Source organism: Lampetra planeri, chromosome 4 (genome assembly GCF_965212315.1).
Source record: "Lampetra planeri chromosome 4, kcLamPlan1.2.h2, whole genome shotgun sequence".
Classification (NCBI taxonomy): domain Eukaryota; kingdom Metazoa; phylum Chordata; class Hyperoartia; order Petromyzontiformes; family Petromyzontidae; genus Lampetra; species Lampetra planeri.
In genome coordinates, this window is record NC_136110.1 from 14,171,325 (window position 1) to 14,195,856 (window position 24,532).

General features: G+C 45.0%; 2 protein-coding genes across 3 annotated transcripts in view; one reads left to right on the top strand and one right to left on the bottom strand.

The window, feature by feature from the left end:
* Nucleotides 1-3,189: 3,189 nt before the first annotated feature.
* NICOL1 (NELL2 interacting cell ontogeny regulator 1) lies at nt 3,190-10,547 on the top strand. Its single transcript, XM_078593317.1, has 3 exons — nt 3,190-3,448; nt 7,880-7,968; nt 9,252-10,547. The coding sequence occupies exons 1-3, from the start codon at nt 3,328-3,330 to the stop codon at nt 9,339-9,341; spliced, it is 300 nt and encodes a 99-aa protein (XP_078449443.1). The 5' UTR covers nt 3,190-3,327; the 3' UTR covers nt 9,342-10,547.
* A 10,102-nt stretch (nt 10,548-20,649) lies between these two features.
* The window catches only part of LOC144717727 (protein Shroom3-like), a 71,870-nt gene continuing 67,987 nt past the window's right edge, over nt 20,650-24,532 (bottom strand). For both annotated transcript variants that reach the window (XM_078593319.1, XM_078593318.1), the window contains exon 10: nt 20,650-23,748. In XM_078593319.1, the coding sequence (XP_078449445.1) occupies nt 23,353-23,748 (396 nt within the window). In that variant the 3' untranslated portion in view covers nt 20,650-23,352. The remainder of the gene's footprint in view (nt 23,749-24,532) is intronic.

Consider the following 24,532-nt stretch of genomic DNA (forward strand, 5'->3'; position numbering starts at 1 on the left):
TACAATATGCAGTAGATGTGGTGTTGGTTACACTCGCAAAAGAGTCGGTGAGACGAACGAGATAAGATCACACGATGCGTTGCAGACGAATTGAGTTGGGACGGTCCAACCTGATGACGGAGACTTGTGTTGCCTCCTGATTTATTATTGTATTTATATTATTCTTTATATTATTATCTTTATTATTATTTATTTATACCTATGTGACTTTACCGAAAAAACCTACGAGTTTGAATCCTTGCAGTCACGAAATCTTCAAATCTAGAAGGAATCGAGTTGCCAACTCTCATCACAGTGCCCTATTAACAGACCAATTCAGACCCTATTGGTGTCACCCCTTCGTCCCCTTATACATCTCAACGTTCATCCTACAAAATCCCGTGTAGGTATTGAGACGACTGAACGCCGTATGAATCTGAAAACTCGTGTTCCCATTAACAGAATAGGGGCAAACCCTATGGGTTGATGGCTATGGCACTGTCGTCGAATCCAGCAACTTTGCTTTTTTGTTTGTCTCGCAACGAGATTCTGTCGAAGCAAACAGAAGCGACATTTCGGGGGACCGGGACATGATGCAGATCGAGGGGCGATCCCCAGGGCTGTATTGAGGATCCTGCGTTCGTTAATTATGTTCAATACAGTACGTGTCTCGTAACAGTGTTTCTTGTGTTGTGAAGAAGGGCCATGGCCAGAAACGTCGCATTTCCCATTTAAAGGGAGTGATATTGACATGTTGAGTTTTTAGTAACATTTTGGCTGAATTTGTAAAGTCTAACGACACCTAGTGGCTTTAACCTCCCCATCAACCATTTTAAACTTAAGAGAAACATTTAAATGCCCCCGTTCCCCTGCCAATGCCCACCCCACAGTAGTATCGAGTACGGCACGTCGGTTCTCCACAGTTCGATTGACAAGTCGCGTTTGGTGGGGTAAAGTGTGGGGACGCCCAACTCCAACACCGTCTTGCCATTGTGGAAGAGTAGACCAAATACCCCGAGAGCTTTCCTCGAGTGGAGGACCTTTCAGCAACAGTAACGTGAGCAATTACTAAGATAACACTGGACACGGCTACTTTCGGAACCGGTAACCGATTATGAAAGCAGATCTAACACGGTTACAAGTTGTCTTTTAACAACACCGGGTTCTTTTGGGGCTGGTTGACACAGACTGCAACATGGATACTAAATGCCTAAACTAACTAGTAAACTAAACTATTTTACGAGGTAAAGCCCACAGTTATACGTCTCTTTTTTAGAAGCGACCTTACCAAATATGATGATAGCTCAACGAAGTGGGATTTCACGTAGACATTTAGCATAACTTTCAAAGCACGTTTCTAAATGTGGAGGGAAAACCCGAATAAACCAGAGAAAACTCTACGCAACCACGAGGATAGAGACATGCAAACTCAAAATATGAAGGCGTCAGGATCGGGATCGAACCCACGACCTCGTGTATACCAGGCGAGGTAGTTAACATCTCGTCAACGTGGATACCGTACAGGAGAAATTACTTATGAAGGGCTTATTTGCCGATTGTAGGTAGGCTAATGGTGTGTCATCACATTGCCTCTTACACTCGATACGGTAATTATATTATTCTTTGGTTCTTTGGGTAAAACCACGTAGATAGAAAAATAATAAAGAAATTGAAATATCACGACGTTTAGATAGCAACACAAGCAATCGTCATCAGGTGAAAAAATATAGCGGGAGAGCTGCTGAGGCAAGAAAACATGTGTAATTATATTGGTGGATAAAGTCATTCCCACGTCGTGTCGGGCATGGTGGATGTTTGACCACACTGTGGGTTGGTGAAGGGGAATATCACTCATGGCTGGTATCCGTGGCTGGGAATCGAATATGGGTCGCCGGGTTCATAATGCAGTGTGTTAACCACGAATAACAATAACCATCATTTGCCATTAAGTGGCGTCAACCACACCACGGCCCCTGTGTACCAGGCTAGGTGCACTTTGAGGCCACGTGAAGTGTCGAAGACTCGCTGACAGGTCACGGGACAGACCCAGCAGGTGCCATTGGTTGACCGACTGAGATGAGTGGCAGATGCACCACCTGTGCCCCCTACTGTGCCAACTTGCTGTGCTTTAGCCACCCGGCGCTCCGCTCGTTGTTGTGAGCGTCGCTCCTCTGCCCTCCGTTGTTGTTGGAGGGCGAATGCCTCCAAATGGCCAGAAGCGTCCTTCACGAGCCTCCTCCACAGTGCTAACCACGACGCCCCCATTGACTGCATCCGACTCACAGCAAGAAGATAAATATGAGGAATGCAAGTCACGTACAACAAGTTCACTAAACAGTCGGAGATATCTGAGAGGATTACAACTGGAACACAGCAGAATATGTATTGTATATTATACAGTCCCCTATTAGCTGTATCATGCTCCTGCGTCTTTGCTCCTCGCCTTAAACCCGCGCTGTCCAGGGTGCTAAAATGTGAATAACAAAAACCTCAATACAGAAGTCAATAACAATGCCTTGAAGAGAAAACACGTCTAATATATTGTCGGATGCGTTGATTTTTTTTTTTTGGGGGGGGGGGGGTAAATGTGTGCTTGTGCACCATTGCTAACGCAGCACTCTCACTAAATAATTTGTTTAGTGCTGAAGTGTGCGTTCCTCGAATGGAGGGATAGCAAAACCGAACGGACTCTCTTTTGAAGCCCTCTCGTCATGGTAAGCACACCTCCACATTGACATCTATCTCCTGAACAAATTTCTGTTATCAAGAATAGTATAGTGCTGAAGTGTACGATTTTAAATACCCCTAACCCGACTCGCATGGCGTGGCGAGGCTCTTGTCCTCCAGTAGCCTGGTATGCGCCTGGCATAAGGGTGGCCATCATCACTGGGGGGGGTAGTTGTAGTTGGTGGTGGTGTGCCCGGACTCGCGTGTGATGTGTTGGTGTACGGTGCTTTTTCTGCAATATTTTGCTGTCTTTTCTTGAATTTTCTGTTTGCACATAGTCACATAGTCACTTTAAGATGTTTTCTTGTTCATGTTTTTAGTTTTTTGCTTGATGCGGTTGCACCCGATTCAAGAGCCGAATGGCTCACAGGGCTATACCAAATAAATGACAACTGAAACTGAATTGAATGTCACGGTGAGTGAGCGGCGGAGCTGAGTGGCGGCTCAATTAGCGCCGAGAGGGCGCGCGGGGCAGCCCCGCCCAGCGAGGCTGCCGCGTCTTTGTGAGCGCGCGCAGAGGACGCGGAGGCACCGCCACACGACGGCCCTCTGAGCCCGCAGTAGCAGTGCTCGGGCACGCGAGATCAAGATTCATCCCCCGTCGTCACGCGCCGAGGAGACATGTCCCGGCAGCGCGTCCTCCCAGCCGTTGTCGTCGTCGTGCTGACGCTGCTTCTCGCCTGGACTGCAACAGCAGCGACAACAGCAGCCGTCTCGGGTGCCGCGCAGGATGGCAGCGAGAGTACGTGAGCTGCGTACGCGACGTGGGCCGCTGCTGCGGGGATGTGCTGTGCTCCTGTGCAGAGGGGCTGCGCTGTGTGTATTGTCATGGTGGTGGTGGTGCTGTGTGTATGGGGAGCGATTAGTGTCGCGGTTAGGGCACTGCGCTACAAACCCCGCGACCCGAGTTCGAGTCCTGCTCACGGCCAATACCGGTGACGATTATCAAAACCGGTCATGGGCCTCCTCTAGATCGACCCAGCCACAAATGAGTACCTGTTGCGGTGTGTAAACATTGCCACTCAGGAGACAAAGGCGGCCGGGCATGGGGCTGGCCACTCACCCCTCGTGTGCCGTGCCGGCCTTCATAGGTGATGCTCGCTAACCACACTTGCCCCAGCAATCCGTTAAGGCTATACGGGAGATATTTGTCTTTGATGATGAGGAATGCTGTGTTTGTGAACTGTGTGTGCACTTGAGGTGTGCTGCCATTGTGTTTTTATTGGGTGTGTTGTGCTGGTGAGGTGTGCTGTATTTGTATACTATTTACGTGATTGTAAGGTGTGCTGTGGTTATGTACTGTATTTTATTGCTGTGCTGGTGCTGTATTTGTGTACTGTGTTGGTGTGATATGATGTTCTGTGTGTGCTGTTGGAGTGGTGTGGATGGTGAGTGTGCTGTGAGTGTGTGGCGTGTTGTGTGTGTGTGTGACATGCTGCGGAGGAGAGGCTGCTCTCCTCTGTCGGGAGTTGGACCGGTACCGCCTGGCAGAGGTCGCAACTGGGTACCCGATACCCGTACCCTACCCGATATCCGGCTACCCGTACCCGGCCGGGTACGGATACCCGTTTGCGACCCTGGTGCGGCCGGGTACGGGTAAGGAATCAAAACCCGTTTGCGACCTCTGCCGCCTGGATCTCTGTGGCATACAGGAGGTCCGGTGGACCGGCTCTGGCTCCTGCCACCATGAGGGGTGGACAGTCCTCTACTCGGGGCAGGAGACTGCCAAACAACAGGGTGTAGCTCTTCTTCTGAACAAAAGAATGAAGGAGACGTGGGAGCGTGGCGGTAAAGTATGGGAAGCTGTAAGCCCCAGGCTACTTTGGGCTCACCTTCCCATCAACCGAAGGCGAGGAGTGGTGGTCATGGTTACTTATGCCCCCACCGAAGACGAACATCCATGGAGGAATGCAGGCAAGGCCGATGAGTCAGATGCCTTCTATGACCTCCTATCACAGGTGCTGGCTAAAGTGGCCCCTCGGGATAGTGTAATTTTGTTGGGTGACTTCAATGCCTGAATTGGTCATCATGCTGGCACCTGGTTTGGAGTGATTGGAAGGCATGGGCCAGATCAGCTTAATAGCAACGGTAGGAGGCTGCTAGATTTTTGTGCAGCCCATGGGCTTGTAATTACCAACATGCTGTTCCGGCATCGGCACATCCACACAACATCATGAATGCATGCCGGGTCCAAGCAAGAACATCTGCTGGACTACATAGTGATGGACCAGCGGATGCGAGCCCATGTCCTTGATACCAGGACCAGCCGTGGAGCTGATCTGCTCTCTGACCATCGACTAGTCATCTGTAAGATGCGCCTACCATTCTTCCACTCCGGTGGTGGGTGTACACCCAGGACCCCATTCCAACCTAAGGTGGCCTGGTCTCAGTTAGCTGATGAAAGTTGCAAGCGAAAATTTCATCATCGCTTGCGGCTGGGGTTGGCATCGTCCCCCACTCCTGATGTCGAGGGTAAATGGGCGAGGTTTAGGACTGTGACTCATGCAGCTAAAATGGCTGCTTTGGGTACGTGGTCCAGACCTCCTCAGAGACCCTGGCTGACAGAGGAGGTGTTCAGGATGGTTGAGAGAAAGTGACAGGCCCACTCGAATCGTCTACAGCATCCCACGTCAGAGAATGAGGAGGCTTACCGCAGCCTTCACTCGGATGTTCGTAGAGGCGTGAGGCGCTGCAAGGATGGGTGGGGGTCGCGGGTTGCTGAGGAGGCCCGTGATCACAAATCCCTATTTAACTCCACCAAAAAAGTAACCTGCAGCGCCACACCTATTACCATCATTAGGGGAAAAACGGTGATCCAATCTCCGACCCTCAGGAACAGGTTTGCAGATTTGCTGAGCATTTCGGTGAGGTCCTGGGGGAGGGGAAATCCCTCAGCCAGGAAAACATCGTGGCACAAAGTGGGGATGACCCTGCTGAGGCTGCGGTGCCTCAAATATTGGAAGAAGAAGTCACCCCCTATGAGTGGCTGGCTGAGGTGCCATCTGCTGAGGAAGTACTGAAGGCGATCCAGAGTCTGAGACCAGTAAAGGCACCGGGCAGAGATGATCTTCCAAGCGAAATGCTGAGGGAGGGTGGCGTTTGTGCACAGACTGCCCTACATGACATCATAACAACAGTCTGGACCACTGGACGAGTTCCGCAGGATTGGAAGGATGCCCTGGTGGTCCCCCTCTTTAAGAAGAGGGAACGCACAGACTGTTACAACTACAGGGGCATCTCACTCCTCAGTGTGCCGGGAAAGGTCCTGGCAAGGATTATTCAACATCGCCTTGCTAGGCACGCTGAGGAGAGGCTTGCAGAGCCCCAATGCGGTTTCCGGAAAGGGCGGTCCTGCACAGATGCCATATTTTCTGTCCATCTGCTACAGCAGAGGTGTATGGAATTCCAACAAGACCTATATCTCTGCTTTATTGACCTGGTTAAGGCCTATGATACCATCAGTAGGCCTGGGCTCTGGGTTGTTCTTTGTGCTTTCAGAGTCCCTGAACCTCTGCTCATGCTCATTAAGGACCTTCATGATGGTGAGCAGGCCCGGGTAAAACTACGTGGCCGAGAGTCAGAGCCATTCCCTGTACACCTTGGGGTGCGACAGGGATGTCCTCTGGCTCCAACATTATTTAACATCTTTTCGACCACGTAGTTCGTGAAGCCTTCAGTAGCTGTACCGGAGGAATTTCCATCTGGTACAGATACAATGGGAGGCTGATCGATGCCCGGCTGCGGTCAAGGGATGGCTCCCTATTGGTCAACTACATCATGTATGCCAACGACCTGGTAATTGCGGCTCATTCAGAGGAGGAGTTGGAGGCACTCCTGCTGAAACTGGAGTGTGCCACTAAGAGGTGGGGCCTTACCATCAGCCCCATGAAAACGAAGCACCTGCCTGGGTATTTTGTACCATCGGACACTCCACCCCCACAACTCCCAATCGGTGATGGGGCAGTTGTGGAGAGAGTGGAGAGTTTCCCATACCTGGGCAGTGTGCTCATGACCGACTCCGGTTTAGCAGCATAGGTCTCACTCCGAATCAGTCGAGCGGCAATATCTTTTCATCGGTTGCGTAACACTGTGTGTAAGCTACCTGGTCTGTCGCTCCGCACGAAGCTTCAGGTCTTCTTGGCCACGGTCATTCCCTCCCTTCTCTATGCTTGCGAAACGTGGACCCCCCTAATGGAACATCTTCGCCAGTTAGAAACATTTAGGCTGGCCTGCCTACGATCCATCCTGGGTTTAATGAGGCTGGATTGTGTGAGGAGCTCACAAATCCTTGAAAGATTTGGGCAAAGTCCCATCGGTGAGCTCCTCAGGCAGGCAAGGCTGCGTTGGCTGGGTCATGTAGCCCGCATGCACAGCCACCGCATGCCTAAACAGCTTTTGTTCGGCCGGATAGAGAGGGCTAAATGGGCACGGCATGGGCTAGAGAAGAAATGGAGTGACGTGGTACAGGAAGATGTGGAGCTGAGTGGACTTGCCGATGACTGGTACCAGCGGTGTCAAGATCGGCCTCAGTGGAGGAGGCTCGTGAAGGACGCTACTGGGCAGTTGGAGGCAGTCACCCTCCAACAACAACGGAGGGAGGATGAGCGACGCTCACAACAACGAGCGGAGGGCCGGGTTGATAAAGCACAGCAAGTTGGCACAGTAGGGGGCACAGGTGGTGCATCAGCCACTCGTCTCGGTCATCTCAGTCAGTTGACCCGTGGCAACTGGGTCTGCCCCGTGACCTCCTGCCAGCGGGCGTTCGACACTTCACGTGGCCTCAAGGTGCACATGGCCTGGCACAAGCGTCGTTGTGAAATCACCGCCACTTAGTGGCGAATGGAAGTTGTTGTTATGTATGACATCATATGTGTGTGCGTGTGTTGTGTATGTGGGGGAGCGGTGGCACAGCGGTCAGCGTGCTGTGTTACGAACACGGCGACCCGAGTCATATTCTCGCCCACGACCAATAACAGTGGCAGCGAATATTTGAACCAGTCTTGAGCCTTCCGTAGGTCGACTCAGCCTTAAACGAGTACCTTGTGCGGTGTGTAAACAGCAGCACTAGGGAGACATAGGCAGTCAGTCGTGGTGCTGGGCGCCTATGTCGCTCGCTTAATTCTGATATTTGTCTTTGTGTGTGCCTTGTGTGTGTGGGTGTGATCCTTCACAGTGCACCCGTGTGTAGACTGTCACGCTTTCCAGTTCATGCAACGCGCACTCAGTGAGATGCAGCGAGCTGCCAACAACTTGAACACACAGGTAAGTCCCAACCTCCTGCTGTACAATCGCATGGCTGGGTAAACGTGTTAATGTGAGGCTGTGTGTCGATTCAAATGAATGTAAATGCTTACCCCCAGCTCTCATACTCTGATGGTGCATTGTCTTTTGGCGTCATCTGGTCCAACACCATGTGAGACTAGGCTCTAAGAAAAGCTGTCTCGGGTGTGGACCAATCAATTTCAAGGACAGTGCATACATTATCAGAGTTGTGTTTTTTGTTTGCATTCCGACCGCAGGTATTGTGGTCAATGCAAACATGACTCCTTGTAAAAAAAAGGTGTCAGTTTTGGTGCCAGATAAAAGGGTAAAAAAACAATTATCATATTTTGCTACTGGCAAAGGAGGTTCCAATAGTGTCAAACTGGAGATGTCATTCTTGTTTCATATATTCATCATGATGAGCCATAATTCACTGCTGGATTTGAGCCTTCCCAAGTCACTGTCCTGTGGTGTAGAAATCCATTTAGCACCTGCATTTTTTTTTGCAGTTTTCATCCCTCCATCTTCATAAAGGGCATCCTCTAGGGCACTCCGTAAGTCTTGACCACCAGCCATCATCCCTTCTAGTGACCATGCCTTGATAAAGCACAATTTTCTAAATTAAACATTTTTAAACTAAGTTTGGTGATTTCTACGTTAACTTGAAATAATTATAAATGTACAAACAGCCTTGCTTAATATCTGTGAAGGTAGGTTTGAATATGTTTTTACTAACGTTTGAATTACTGTTATCTGTACAGCAGAATAGTGATGTTTATTCTATATAATGTTGAAATGCCCAGTGGTCTTGCTCAGTTTAGTTTAGTCCTTGGGCCAGAGCAGAAATGGAAACCATTTAACAAAACAACATTTTAATGGTACCAACCTATTTATGGCTAATAAGAGTTAATTATTTGTTATAACACCTCAGGTGGTCCAGTGGGCATTGATTCTTAAGATCATTCATTCGGGCATTTAGCCCCCCTTCTCCCACCCTTCCCTTTTTTCCCTTCTACAAGAGTATAAGAGCTTAGAAAGACACCAGAGTTGCACAGTGTATTGAATAAGTTTATTGAAACATGCGGTTTAGACAGGTTTCCATTCTACTGGAATCCAGAATGTGTTTGTGCTGGTGTAAATCTCCTTTCATCCTCTGTGTGCACCTGAATCGTCTTGTTCATAAAATACTTGAAAAAAACACCTCAGTTGGTACAGACATATGAAATATCTGGTCTGGTCTCATAGACTAATCCTGTCGATGGTGCCCTGCATGGTGTGTGTAGACGGAGGCGCTGCTCGCCGGCGTAGCAGCACGAGAGCGTTGCCGCTGTGATCTATCCCTCCCTGTGCTGGGAGAAGACACCAAGACCTGAGAGAACTCAGGACGGCCCCTGTCCCACTGCTGTATACATTTGTAGTTACCATACGCCTTCTTCCGCTTCTTTCCCTCGGCCAAGAGTATCCAATCATCCAACTCACTGTCCACTCTTCAATTCCCTTTGAGCAACCTCTTACAGATGACATCTTGAGATACAGTAAAACCACTCTCATCCATAATCATTCAACCATAGTTCCTGTTACCAGCAGAGGTTAGTGGATGTAAATTTGTACCCGTTTATTCGATACGTTTATATGAAGGATGGCAGATAAGAGCCTCTTGGTATGACGAGTTCGTTGTGACTGTGATGCTGTGGCTGTGGTTAAATATCTAAACCACAGCCACTGCCTCGTGCATAATACATGACATAGCATGGGGCATCCCCCGTGTGAATAAATAAACTCGACATCAGAAATATTTGAACCTTATGGCGGGACCCCGGGGTCCCAAATAAACGGAAGTCAAAATCATAATTAATTCATTTATTTTTGACGACTCCGTCCCACCGCGCACATAAACGCCGCGACCCACCTGGCGCGGTTCATTCTGTTGTCATGTCCTCCAAGCACAGCGAGGACGAATGCGCAGAAGAAACAAAACTTTGAAACTTTGATTAGCGCATCGTGTAGAGCTCGTCGAGAGGAATAGATTGCCGTATCGTTCACCTTCAACAACGCAGTTTATGCGAGAGCCGGGGGCTTATGGGACCCCGGGGTCCTGCCATAAGGCTCATTTTATAAAATGTAGCTATGTCACCCAAGGGTGGTCCATGTTATTTATCACGCTTTTCACTCCAGAAGATTAACCAAGCATTCCAGCTTCCATGAGATCCATTTACATCTTAGAACAGAGAAAGTCTCGACATCTACATACACAATACCATTGATTCTGGGACGGGCCCTAAGTTGTCACAGCAAGCATCTAAGTCATACATGCCACGACATTCACTGCATTTCAATGCTGGACCAATCCGAGCTAAATTGCCCACACGTGCTTTTGGAATATATATCAACAGAAATGTCTCCATATTTAAGGCACTGAATTTATAAAGAAAATCTTGGGAATTGGTAAAATTATCTGAGCTTCATAAAATAGGATTATACTTGCTTTTCATTTTCCATGTTTGATATAACTATAAAAAATGAATGGAATTGCTAAAAATTCACTTTATCAAAATAAAGTTTGTCAAGCAATAACAAAACAATTGGAGGTGCATACTGGTTAAGTTGTACCATTATGGGGCTGCCTTCATTCAGCAGTAGATTTGCAAAGATCCACATTTATCACGAAATATATCTGTATTTCAAATGTTCTATAGCGTGATACTTTCTCAATTTCTGTCAGGTAATTATTCTGTCTGCTTTGAAGAAGGAGCATTTCCCACAAACATTGGACTGTCCTTAAAGTGTGCCCCCATAAAAAATGCTTAGAGCTGCGTTTAATTTTTTTTCTATGTTCCGGTAAAATGACTCATTTTGTATTCCTGGTATTTAGAGAGAGAAGTGATTGCGTTTTGTCACTAGGGGTGGGGGGCTGGGTGGTCCGTGGAAATATTTGCATCGGCTGAGTTGTCCGCGGGCCAAAAAAGAGAAACACTGTTGTCAGGCACAGGCAGGGTGAATAGTGACAACATAGTGAGGTTGTTTATCACTTGGTGCATCCAGTGGTTGCTGATGAATCTCATCTTCCAACCGTCACACAGGAAGGCTCCAGTTTTTGCATGGAAGTCACGGAGTGGTCACGGAAATCATACATTTAAAGTTTATGACATCTTAAACATAGCTGTGGAAACATTTCATGAGGTACTTGCTTTTTTTCTTTCAAAAATGCTGTACTGCATGTGCTGCACAGACAGACGTGTGTGGGGCGTCATGAGGAGGGATGGGGCCATATGGTTATCCCCATAAGAACTGCGTCCCCGTTATATTCACATTGACTTGAAATGTAAAAAATACTCAAATTGGTAACTTTATGTATTTTAAAAAGTTTACAAACTTTCTTTTTAGGATTTTAACTTAAATACATATTGATATTTATCATACAAGACACGTTTTCAGATGGGGCACCATCCCATGTTATTCTGTGACCTTTCTGTGAATAGTTTTTTTCTCCTACATGTCAGTCTTGAATTTTACTAAAATAACCGAACCAAAATCAGAGCCTTATTACTCCTGTCAACTCATCAGCACCACCTCTATGATAACCGCCGCGTTAAGTTTGAATGGAGCATGTTATGCTTTCAACGACGTCTCTAGAAACGTGAGTGTGGCAGTCTCAGTACCGTAGGTGTTTGCTTAATACTAAGCTTGTGTTCAGTCCCCTTAACAAAATATGTTTTAAAGTGTAATTAGACTGTGGTAAATGTAATCCAATTGCTATGTTATTTAAATATGTAATCATAAGGAACTGGGCATATAGTTATATTTAAGTGATGAAACATTCCAAACATTTATGAAAAATACGTTGCATGTTTAGTGTGGTTTATTGAATTCTAATACTGTTTTCAGACTTCTTAGAGAGTTGTTGGGAAACATGTTGAGTTTATTTTATAGACAGCACACCATTTCAATCACTTTCTACGCAGGTGAACGGCAGTGCAGTGCCTCTCCTCCATCACCCCCATATCCGAATGCCGTTACCTTTGGAGACCAGCAGATCCATAGTTCTATATAAAAAAAAAAATACAGTAAATCTCCTATACATATCTGTCCCTGCACATCAAGAATAAAAGTATCTTTTTCCTGTCAACTGCAAGACTTACTGGGAGTGAAACACAAGCAAATTTTGAGCTGGTTTTGATGCAAGGTCTCATCAGCAAAGTCCGGCTTGAAACTATGCTAGTTGAATTCTAGTGAAATCAGTTATATTCAAACCTCAACAAGTCACACATTAAATGGATAGCAGTTGAAAACCAATGATGATTGTGGTATTTTGACCTGAGGAAAGTTCACGTGCTGCAAAACAGGCTAATCTCTCACAATACAAAGATCGCTGCCCCAGCCTCTGTGGTTGGACCATCTTTAGCTCCACCCATCTACCTTGATGCACACATCTCAGGCCTATATAAGACTTTGTCTCAGCAGCTTTCTCTCTCTCTCTCTCACCTGGAGACGATTGCTTGTGTTGCGATCGAAATGTGATGTTTAATTCTTTTTTTTTCTACGTGGCTTTACCGAAAGACCCAAAGAATAGAATGGGAAGAAATTGGCTTGCCCAGAGAAAACCCACACAATTTTTGAAGATGTCGTATCATACATAGCACATTTGCCATAATATGGAGTCTTACCACTCTTCAAATAGTTATTAAATACATATATTGACCACTATCATATTCAGCAGGAGAGAAAATACTCCCATGCGAGGCTCCTGCAGAAGAGACATTTGCTCATAGAAATTATGGCATGCAATGGATACTCTAGTTGATTTGCAGATGTTGGTTTGCCTGTCCTTGATGTACCATTTTCACTTTTTTTTGCTTTATAGACAACTAGGGCAGGTGTTGTTAGCGACCACATATTACGGACAACACAACACAAGAGGTGGTGTGGCCAAGACTACACACTGCCGCCTTCGTCCCTCCAATACGCTGCTGCCAAACGTATCTGCGTTTTAGACAGAGGTGCCCAAGAGGATCCCAGGGCAGGCTCGCATCTGAATTTCTGCAGGCGTTTTATATATTCAGAATTTGAATCCGGATTGTGGGGCTCTGGTGCCTAAAGTTCCACATACACACACATGCAAATTTAGTCATTTGTAAACAATTTTATCTATAAATATGAAAGGGAAACTTGTGAATATGTGTGTCTGTTCGAAATGTTTAGCGTACTTCCTGACATGCAACATACTTGAAATTTGTCATGTGGGTAGCTTCCAGACTGTACACAATGCAAAAAGTATAAAAATAGACTTGTATTTGGGGGGGGGGCGCAATAATGGATATATTTTGCACGGCAAGTGAGCGGTGACGTCACATCTGTGATATCACCCGCATGCGGCAGCGTTACGCAGTGTGCCTGCTGACGTAACGCATCCCCCCCACCCTACGCGTAGGCCGTGTATTAATCCAAGACAAGAATCCAAGTCTCGGGGGAAGCCGGGTAGTAAAGCTAGTCTACCATACACTGAAGATGGCATTTTAAGAAAATGTGGCAACTTCACGATGTTTAAATGGGCCCATTATATCTATTTACATCAACAACGATTTGTTTCCCTGAGCATCTCTCCCCTCTCCCAATCACGTGGTGAAAATTGCTGTCCTACTTTTACAGCTGAAGATGATCACACATTGTGCTGTTTGTATTATTGAGCTGTTAATAAACCTAATGTAGCATTTGGTTATGTCTGCATGTTGTGATAAATATTGTTACTGTAATACCATAATAACAAATGTAATTATCTCTGTTTTAATATAAAAATGTTAGTCTCAACCCACATCGGCACCGTGTGTACTGTGAATTATTGACAAAACATGCAAACACATGAATCTGGAGCCAAGTTATAAAATATGCGCACGTCAAAACAACGTGAAATTAATTTTTGCTCAACAGTAGGGTGTGATTAATTTCCCCATGTACATTTATTTAATCAGATATTGGATATTAAATTATGCAAACACCATGAACAAAATACCTTGCTCCATGCCTCCATTCCCCAATATTTTTCCAAATCTCAGCACAAAGTTGAGAGCATCTTATCATTGCTCTAAGCTCGCCATAAACATTTCGTTATTTATGCATGCGTGGACAAGATGACTGATGCTGAATATTGGGATAATGTCCACAGCAATAATATTTCGTTTTCTGTCATGTCAATCATGCAAATTGCATCTCACTACAAACGGGTTGTAAGCAGTAGCTAACAACCCAAAACACCTGGAGATGATACCAATGTTGATTGTAATGATGATGGTAATAATTTCCGTGTTCATGTTAACAAGGGCTGTATAAACTCGGCACTGACGGCGCTGTAAATGCACGTGCAATGTACCTCTCGTAACGACGCGACTCAGAGTGGTTAACCTTATTCATGTGTTTGAGCCATTGCACCTAGGTTAGTGAATAAAAGTGACAGTTTACACAAGTTTTAGAATGCACGTTCATCCATTACATCTCGGTATGTATGGTCAACTTATTTCGCACTGTACGTAGCCAACCGTGCTAGTCGAAGGTGCGGAGGAAAGACAAAAAACTAAACAAAAAAACAGTTCCAAAGAAATAAGTTTTCAATCTAGATTTCAAAGTGCATAGCTCCAGTGGCTTCCTAATATCGGAAGAAAGAGCGTTACAAACGGCCGCAGAAGCATATCTGAAAGCGGGCAATGCAGCGACCGTCTTTGTTCGATGGCTATCCAAAAGCCGCTGCTGTGAGGATGACCAGAGTTCGCATGATGGTTTATGCTCCTTGATGAGATCAGAAAGGTATTGTGGTTCATATGTCGCAAGAACTTTGTGTGTAATGAGTGTGACCTTATAATGCATTCGTTGGACAACTGGACACCAATGCAGCCCAGCGAGCACTGGATGGACATGCAGTACCTGACATGACACGTATCAAATACATTTGTATACGCTGCATCTTGTTAAGGTTTTTGCCAGACATCCCGTATAGTAGTGAGTTGCAATAATCAAGCCTTGTCGATACTATGCTACACGCTACCACATTGGCTATGCCACGACTCAATAGTGGTCGAATGTGTCCTAGAGCCCTAATATGAAAATTTCAGGACCTGACTATATTTTGCAGGTGGTGATATAACGACATATTCCGGTTGAGTATGGTTCCGAGGTTCTTTAGATGAGTAAAAAACTGAATCCCGGAGTCTGTGACCGCCACACCTGATCCTCCCACAAATGTTTTCACCTGAGCCCTAGTGTCAACAAGCAGAACCTTCGATTTTCCTGAATTAAGCAGCATTTCGTTCAATGCAAACCACACAAGCACCACTCGCGTGCAATCTTCGAGGTTACGGAGGCTCTCCATATCTAACTTTGACTTCATTGCAGTGTAAAATTCTGTATGGATTTTTTTTCTCCAAAAATATTTTATTAAAAAACAATTCAGGTATACATAGAGGATATGAAAGGGGTTTGGCACCAGCACAAACACATTACGGATTACAGTGCAATGGAAACCTATCTAAACCACATGTTTCAATAAACTGTTTCAATAAATTATACATCCCTGGTGTTTCTAAGCTCTGATACCCCTGTACGAAAAAAATGGAGGGGAGGGGGAAGGGGGTGGGAGTGTCTAAATGCCCTAATGAATGCGCTTAAGAATCAATGCCAACTGCAGGTGAGGTAGTGACGGGGTTCCATGTGCAATGACAGGGGGACACCTGTCGGCCTGGAGTGGTAATTACGGACATGGCTGCATTACATAATGCCTTATTATAAGGGGGGCGTATCTGGGTCCTGTAGAAGTGGTGGAAGTCAAACGGACACAGTGCGTGCACCTACGAGTTGGCTGTCGCCGTTGGTTTGTTCCTCCGTCGCGGTTTAAGCCTTATATTCCTCCTTAGACTAACACCTCATCTCCAAATTGTGTACGGCCGGTGTCAGTTGTGTCCGACGAACCGGTGGAGACGCCAATGGAGAGCATGCGTTAGGAGGACTGTATTGTGCCGCCCACAGCTTCAGAACCCCTAACCGACGGGGCCTGTGATCCCGCCGAACGCGCGTAGTCGCTGACCGAGATGGAAGCCGCGATACCTGTGAAGCTGGGAGTGAAACCACCTTTTTTGGGTTTCCAGGAGGAGCCCACATCTTCTGTCAAGGATGTGAAGATTGTCCCCATGGGCGGACCCGGCTTTGAGGACTCGGTCCAAATGTTTAAAATTTCGATAACACCGTTGGTTGCGTGTGTATGTGGGAATTGGGGGGGGGGGGGGGGTTGCGCTCGCGTGTTTTATAGAAGACAATTTTTTTTTATTCTCCTCTTTCCCCTCTCTGTTCCTATTGTTGTTCTCTTACCTCCCTAGGTTGCTGGTTGAATCCTTCCCTTTTATTACAGATCGTTCTGCCCTATTCACAGAGAAATTTTGTTATATTTGTTCCACTTCTGGCGGAACTTTTTCTGCATCACGTGTGTTTTGGTTATTATTATTAACCGGGACGGCTATCTTTTAACCACGGGGGGGGGGGTGATGTAATGACAGGGTGGCACCTATCGGCCTGGAGTGGTAATTACGGTCATGGCTGCATTACATAATGCCTTATTATAAGGAGGGCATATCTGGGGTGAAGGTGAAAGGCGGAGTCAGTCGACAAATAAGTTAAAGTTACCCCAATGGGTTCTCCCTTATCTCCAGTTGTAGCCAATGTTATCATGGAAAAATTTGAGACAGATGTCGCTGCCCACCACTTACATTAACTTTACCTTTAGAAGCTAACCCCCTCTTCCTGATGACGAATGCTTGTGTTGCGATCAAAACGTCGTAGTTTTGTTATTTTTGTTATTTTCTTTGAATCTATCTCCGTTACGTCACCGAAAGACCCAAAGAATAAGAATTCCTGCAGTCACGAAAGCTTTAAGTCAAGATTTTACACATTTATAGATGAGGATCAATCTGTGCCACCTCGTGACGTTGCTTTTCATTGTCGAGTGTTTTTGAAGATTTTCTTTTATATTAAAAGCTACATATCAATGTGCTCATAGAATAAATTTACCAATCATTTATGTCTTTACAGTTGCATACTAAATGCTCCTACGACATGGATAACTGAAATAAATCGTAGGTCGAGAGTGAGCAACGGCAGTAGCAGTCGTTATAATTTTCAACGGTTAATTATTGAAAAAGGTCATAACTAAAGTGTTCGAAAGTATAATCTCTCTCAACAGAATCGATACCGACGCGAGCACGGAGGAGACAATCCTCAACCATCTACGTGGCAAGGACCCCAACGACGGACACATCATCTGTGTCAGAGGCACGTTTGTCTTCCGCGGAGTGAGTGGGACAGGAATTGTGCCATCCGGTATAGTAATAACAGTAGTAATAACAACAATAGTAAAATGATATATTACGTAGGCCACTCTGGAATTCACCTGATGCTGGTTTTAAATCACCAGCAAAACGTCGTACGGAAATTGAAAATGTTGTGAATTTGCTCTCCAACACACCGGTGTGTTAAAGTAGTCACTAATTGGCACGTTTTGTTTACGTGGCGACTCTAATTAGCTGTGCAGGTGGTATTGGCTTCACCACACCCAAAAAACTGTACAATATTATGAATTTTAACAGATTGTTGGAGCAAATGCTTTTAGCGAGCACCTATGAAGCCAACACGGCACATGAGGGGGCGGGTGGCCAACACCAAGCTCAGCCGCCTTTGTCTCCCCATTACTGATATTTACACACCACACCAGGTACTAATGTAAGGCCGAGTCGAACTAAGGGAGGCCTGGGACTTAAAAGCACACACACACAGCAGGGGTAATATTCACATAGAAACCCATCGACTCACATAGACATCCGTTAGCAGCAGGCACTAAGTGAATTATTACACTGCAGGACCGTGAGATTGATATTCATTTTGGAGTCCTTCATCCGACAGTTGATTAATCATAGCAGATCATAACAATGATTAATAATTATCAGCGGTATATGACGTTATAGGACACACACTGGTATTGTATTTTGGGGGGCTTTGCTGTACCTCGTCCGAGCAAATATTTATTGAACATTCTCTAACTGTGGTGAGTTCTCCAATCATTGCACGTTTACAATGTAGGACACATGCTGCCAGTTACGCAAGAGGCGCCGTAAACTCACAACAGCGACCCACAGATCCACAATGTTGCACCTCACCAATTCTCCAACGACACCACATGATGATCTGCACCACGGCCATCATCGCCAACACCCCGCACATCGGCAGTGACCTGTTGGGTCACGTCTGGTGTTGTGCAGCAGCATCGGAGTCAGGCAGCTGACATCGTCGTCCTTGTAGTCCACCACATTTCCGTTGTGACAGGAGCTCAGCACAGCGAAGCCCATGATGCTTTCCAGCAGTGGCATCTTCATGTGAGCGTTGCCGATGTGGAGCCAGTCCGAGTGTGAGCTTCGCGTGCGAGCGCTGAACACTCAGCGCTTGGCCTGTTGTGACGTCAGGCCTGCTGTGGCTCCCGTTATGGTGACGTCACGTCTGAGAGCATTTCTTGTTTAATAATTTGAACTACGTGACATCTGCGTATGCTTACCATTACAAACATGCGTTTATTTAACATTGGATTCTAATGCAATTAGATCGTTTAATTTTAGTGTCACATGAAACGTGAACCAATGTTTCTTGTTTCTTTGTTTATAAATAATTTTTGCAGAGATTCCAAAATGGGCAGGAACCACGACTTCAATGCAACTCAAAGGCAAAGTCATTTCTCACTCATGAGCATTGAGGAATTAGAGGTCATCTGCTGTGTATAACCCTGAACCAGTAGTGGAAATTCCACATTACTCTAGCAAGGGAGATTCTTCCCATAGGACAACCACTGTTTAGTTCCCCATGAAGTAGTAGCCATTTTATTGGCACTGAATGGATGAATTCTTTATTTGGCTGTCAGGTGGATGAGAGTACGACAGACAGGGTGAACTCAATCGGTAGCGACACGGGAGACGGTGACTCGGATTAAGATAGTTATGTTGCAAGTGTTAAGTATTTAGTGAATACTTTTTAGTGACAGTAAACCAACATTTGCCAGAATTGGCAAATTTCCTAATGAAGCTGGTTGTAATCCCCAGCGAAACGTCGTACTCAAATTGAAAATGTTGTGGGTTTACTCTACAACACACCCGTGTGCTCAAGTAGCCACTAACTGGCACGTTTTGTTTACGTGACAACCCTAACTAATTGGCTGTGTAGGGTGGTAGTGGGTTCTTGACACATTTATATTTATGCGATCTAACCCAAAAAGCCTTTATTACGAATACTTTAGATGTCTTACTTTGGAAGAGCGCTCATTCCGTTGTTTGGCTCCCAAGTTGTGCAATGACCTCACAAATGACATCGGAGAAGCTGGTAGTTTTTTCACATTTAAAAGGCTGCTGAAGACCCATCTCCTTGGTCTAATATAATTCTGTGGGGTGATCTGGTCTGACAACTTGACATTAGTCATTGATGGTAATTTTGTGCATTGAACTCGGTTCATACTCCAGGTTTGCTGGTTTCTAGTCTCAAACTATAAACTAAACTATTCTTTATTTTACGAGGTAAGGAAGGCCCACCAAGCTATATAGCTCTTTGTAAGAAGCGACCTGGCCACAAATGATAATTCTATGAAGTGGCTTATCATGTGGAAATATATAGCAGCCAAATACTCTAAACTCATGTTTCTAAATGAGGGAAAAACTGGAAGACCCGGAGAAATATCCACACAACCACAGGGAGAATATGCAAACTCCAAATACACAGGTGTCCGGGTCTGGATCGAAACCACAACATCATGTATACCAGGCAATGTAGTTAACATCTCGCCACCGTTTTTGTGGGCTCGTGGTCTGGGCTTATTGGGTTGCTAATTCAAGTTTGTGCTTCCGTAGTCCAGGTTATGGGTTCATAGTCCGAATATTAGGATTCTTAGTCCGGTATCTGCATGTATAGTGTCCATGGTGCAGTGTGCTGGTCGACATCTCATTCAAGTGGAGTGTACTATGAACACCATCAAATAAGGAAGATGTTGTGGTTTTTAATCAGACCAAATATGTATTTTATAATCTATTTTATATATATCTTTGAACTTCGCATTATTTTTTATTATTTTGTGTATCTAAAATTTGTATTATGTAATGTTAAGTTTACATGTAAGTGCTGTAACAATTCTATTGTGAAGGGCGCTATATTAAATCAAATTTGGTTGATTGATCCTAAACTCTTTGTGCCTTACAAAAACACATGAAAATAGTGTACTTTATGACAGAAAGCTCTAGTCATCAATATACATCCACTTGAAAGACAATAGATTTGTAAAATGGCTTGGGTTCTATAAGAAATGTTTAATATATCACGTGATGAACCAATATCTCCCTGAATTTCACCGAGTGAAATAACTCTAAACTGCACCGGATTGCTTGGATTCAAATAGACCCAGATTGTGTACCTGTGCCGAGTACCAATTTTCCAGACTCTTTCCCAATTTAAGGATTGTTGAAAATGAGAGTTGGGTGTCTTTGTACACCCATGCTGGTACTCGCTATTGAAACAAGTCAGTTTTTAATGCAACAGTTTGAGATATGCAGTGAAACACATCTGACACTTACAAACTCATGTTGCAATGGATTGTGGATAAAGATAAAGCCCAGCCATGCGTGACCATTAAGGGCCTGATTTAAGGCCATTTATTTGTTAAACTCATTTAAATGCGAAATTATAATCATAATGGTTGAAATTACGATCAATAATTAAACAAATACATTATGTACACATTTTTTATTATTTCGACATTATGTAAATGTGTCAATACGGCAAATGTTGCATTAGGCTACTGGACCAATATCTTTGAGAACGTTTTCCAGCCCTGAGTTCACCGGGAGTAAAATTCCTGAGCTGGAACGACATGCGCAGCACAGGGAACTATTTCTGTGAAATACATTGTGCTCGAGGCTTGCTCAGATTTAAGAGCTGTGCTGCCGGACGGCAAACATGGCCCGAGATGTCCACGTGCATTCGTCGCTCAGCAGATGGGAGCCAGTCCCGGGGCAGGATTTCCATTGAGACATTGTCCCGACTTGAGAAAGGTCTCGGTCTGTACGCGCGTTGTGTGTGTCTAATATTGTAGAGTAATTTCGCAAACTGTTATCCTATTCATCAGCATGGAATATATGTCCATATATATATGCACACAGTATACACGTATGTATCATGCATATATGCACACTACATAAGTAGCAGTACATAGAAATATGCATAAATACATAAAACATGGAAAGTTTAACGCATATTTCTTGCAACAAACGGTTCGCCAGACACCCCGATAACCCTGTCTACAAAGTTCCAATGAACTCAAAGAGAGAAATGTATTTAGGGACCTGCCGCCCACCCTGTACGTTGTACAAAATTTTAACTCCTAGCGTGCGAGTGACTACTGGCATCTGCAAGCACACATGCACACAACGGGTTCCTCATTCCTTGGAACCTGGCCACAATAGCAGGAAGCCTCGAGCCAATGCGGCAGAGTTGGGGCCAGATGCTTGAGCGGAATTTGCCCTGCGAGGCAAAAAGATATTGCTCGCTCTGCGCCCTGTTGCTGTGGAAGGGTGTGCCTCTCAGTGTGAAATGATTCCTCAATCAAAATGGAATCCTACACTCACATTACAAGCATAACATTTCACGTGTAAGAACTATTTATGATATAAATCGTGTATGCCTTGAAGGTAATGGAATGAACACGACAGAACAAGATAACAACCAAATTAAGCAGAAAAGGCATTCCTGAAAAGAATTGTGATCCAAAATTGTGATATTTAAATGAATCACGTCGTGAAGAGGGGTAGGTGAAGCATGCTTCATGGACAATTCCACATCTCCCTGGACAGGCCCAGCCACTGCGTAGCCCTCGGACTGAACCATTTATCAAAGCCGAGCTGCTGGAATGGGTTCTACAATTGGCAGAATATGTTTAGATGATTATTTGGGAATGTAATAACTCATTTCCACAAAAAACAGCTGACATACTGATGACCTTATGGAATTCCCTAATGTGTTAAATGTTCCCCAAAATATATGTATACAGTTCTGTAATTTGGCATGGAAAAGCTTTAAAATGCCAAAGCTTTGAAGATGGAAAAGTGTGAGTTACATCACCAGGCAAGGCCATTATCTGTGGGGCAGTTTTCTTTGACAATGAAGTGCTGCGAGGTAAGTTTGTTTGGCCAATGTATTTACTTTTTGCTGGGGATATGCATTTTTGATAAACAGGGGTTCCAAATATGGAACAATTCTCAGTTCTTTAACCAATGCCACACGCACATTCATTAAAAAAAAAAGACAAAACAAACCACTAATAGCAGATTGAAGTCAGTGTTTTGTCGCCAGGGAGTAGATTTTTAAGTTAAAACATTGAAACAGAATAACTAATAGACGTAATAAATATTAACTTAAAAAAATTATTCCATCATTCTTGATAGAAGTGATATCCTAAAGCACGTTTCATGCCCGTGCGCTTGGCTTTTCCGATCGGACTTGCGATCGAGAGATTATCATCTCATCACGTGAGCGTTTACTTTCCACATGGTGGATTATTTAAATAATAATCGCCGGTATTAATTAACAATGTGTGGCAACTACAAGTGTCCACCTCCTGCAAATATTGAAAGTCTCATGCATCTATCAATGACATAAATCCATTATAAGGCAAACTTCACTGAATTTCAGGAATCTTTTTACGAGGGACCCTGCTTGGGAAGGATGGTCAATATGTATGAGTTAACTTTTCAGACTGGCAAATACCAATACACAGATAAACCCCATGTATTCAATGGCATGACACTTCAAAGTCGTATAGGCCAGCAGCCCACCTGATGTGCCTTCACCTAGTGACTACCGCTGTCCGCATGTTGGTTGGTTCCAGAGCACGCTGAAGTTTTCCTGATCCACCGACCCCAAATGTAAAGAGTTTGCCATGATACCTGTCAATAACATTAGCTCAGTGGTCCTGGTGAACAACAATATATTTTACACTAATGCAGTTCTAGAAAGTGATGATCTGCTGCAGGGAGCAGGTCATTGTGTTCGCCAACCACAACCATTTGCTTCCTGAAGTTGTAATATCGTAGCTTTAAAAAAATATTTACAAATCTTCAAAGATTACACTTTTTAGGAAAGAAGATAACAACATTATACCCAAAACTGGAAGGCATTAGCTTGGTGGCGCAAGGAATAAGATTTATAGGATTTAAATAAAGAGTGCTGATGGTTGTACAATCACAAACTGTGCAAAATGCTTTTGAACAAACTTATTATTACTAAATGACACAATTTTTGGTGGACTCGCAGTAAAACACGACACGAATCTCACAGCGCAGTGGGAGTGGCAGAAGCAGCCGGTGCAAAAGAGTCTGGCAACGGCAAGGCCTGCGAGGTCTGCAAAGCCGGCACATACGGAGCGGCACCGAGCTCACCGTCCGTAACCTCTATGCCGCCCACTCGTGCGACTTGCCAAGGCAGGCTCTCGCGCACAGCGCGGGCCTGCTGCTCGCGCAGACGCACACTCTCCTCCAGTCGCTTGTGAGCGATGAGCAGCGCCGGCTTGAGGCGCGTCAGGTAACAGTAGTCGCTCATCTCCCGGTCGTCCAAGCGGCTTGCCAGCACGGCCGCCATGGAGCATTCTCGCCGCTTGAGCGCTTGCTGCAGATCCCGAGCGTCCTCGCGCTTCACGCGCAGATCTTGTGCTTTGATCTCCAGCGACCGCTGCTCAGTGTAGATGAAGGATCACGTGAAACAAGACGGTTACAAGACGAGGCCCAACATTTAACAAACAAATGTCAAGGATCACTTGATTTTCATATGTACAGCACCAAAATACCAGTGCTACTTTTAAATCAATCTACCAATGAAAACTTGAGCTGCACCTCAATTAATGTGGTGCAAAACAAGCATTGAGGGAGGCTCGCCACAATTTTCAAAAAAGGAAACAGATATAAGATGTAACGTCCTGGGCATTGTCCCTTACTCATGAATAAAGATGCCAGGAGAGAGATGGGAGATAAATAAGAGACAGATCACTCTTGCCTCTATTTATGTGCTATAAAGAAGGGCCATTACTCAAAAAGTAGATTATTTTATTCTTTCCTTTTCAAGCCACACGGTGTTATTGACGAATGTGTTGAGCTCTTTGTTGTCTGTGCACCACTGCCAGCACAGTGTCACCATATCATTAGGTCATACAACAGCTACACGCTCTCATGCAATAACAGGCATGCCCATCAAGCGCATATACGATAATTTGTTTTTAAATACTTCACAGCCAGACAATCTCCGATTGATAAAAGTGCAGCACATGTCCAAAGCCATGAGTATCATTCAAACATGACTTGCGAAGACTGAAATACACATCTCCAAACACCTAAAGGGTAATATTGCCTCGGTATTGCCTCCATGTTTTGGAGTGCGTAAGGCACTTACAAGCCCGTTAAATATTGCTACGTAAAACAAAGCAATTACAACAGTGTTGAACGCATTTCACTTCTGCCGC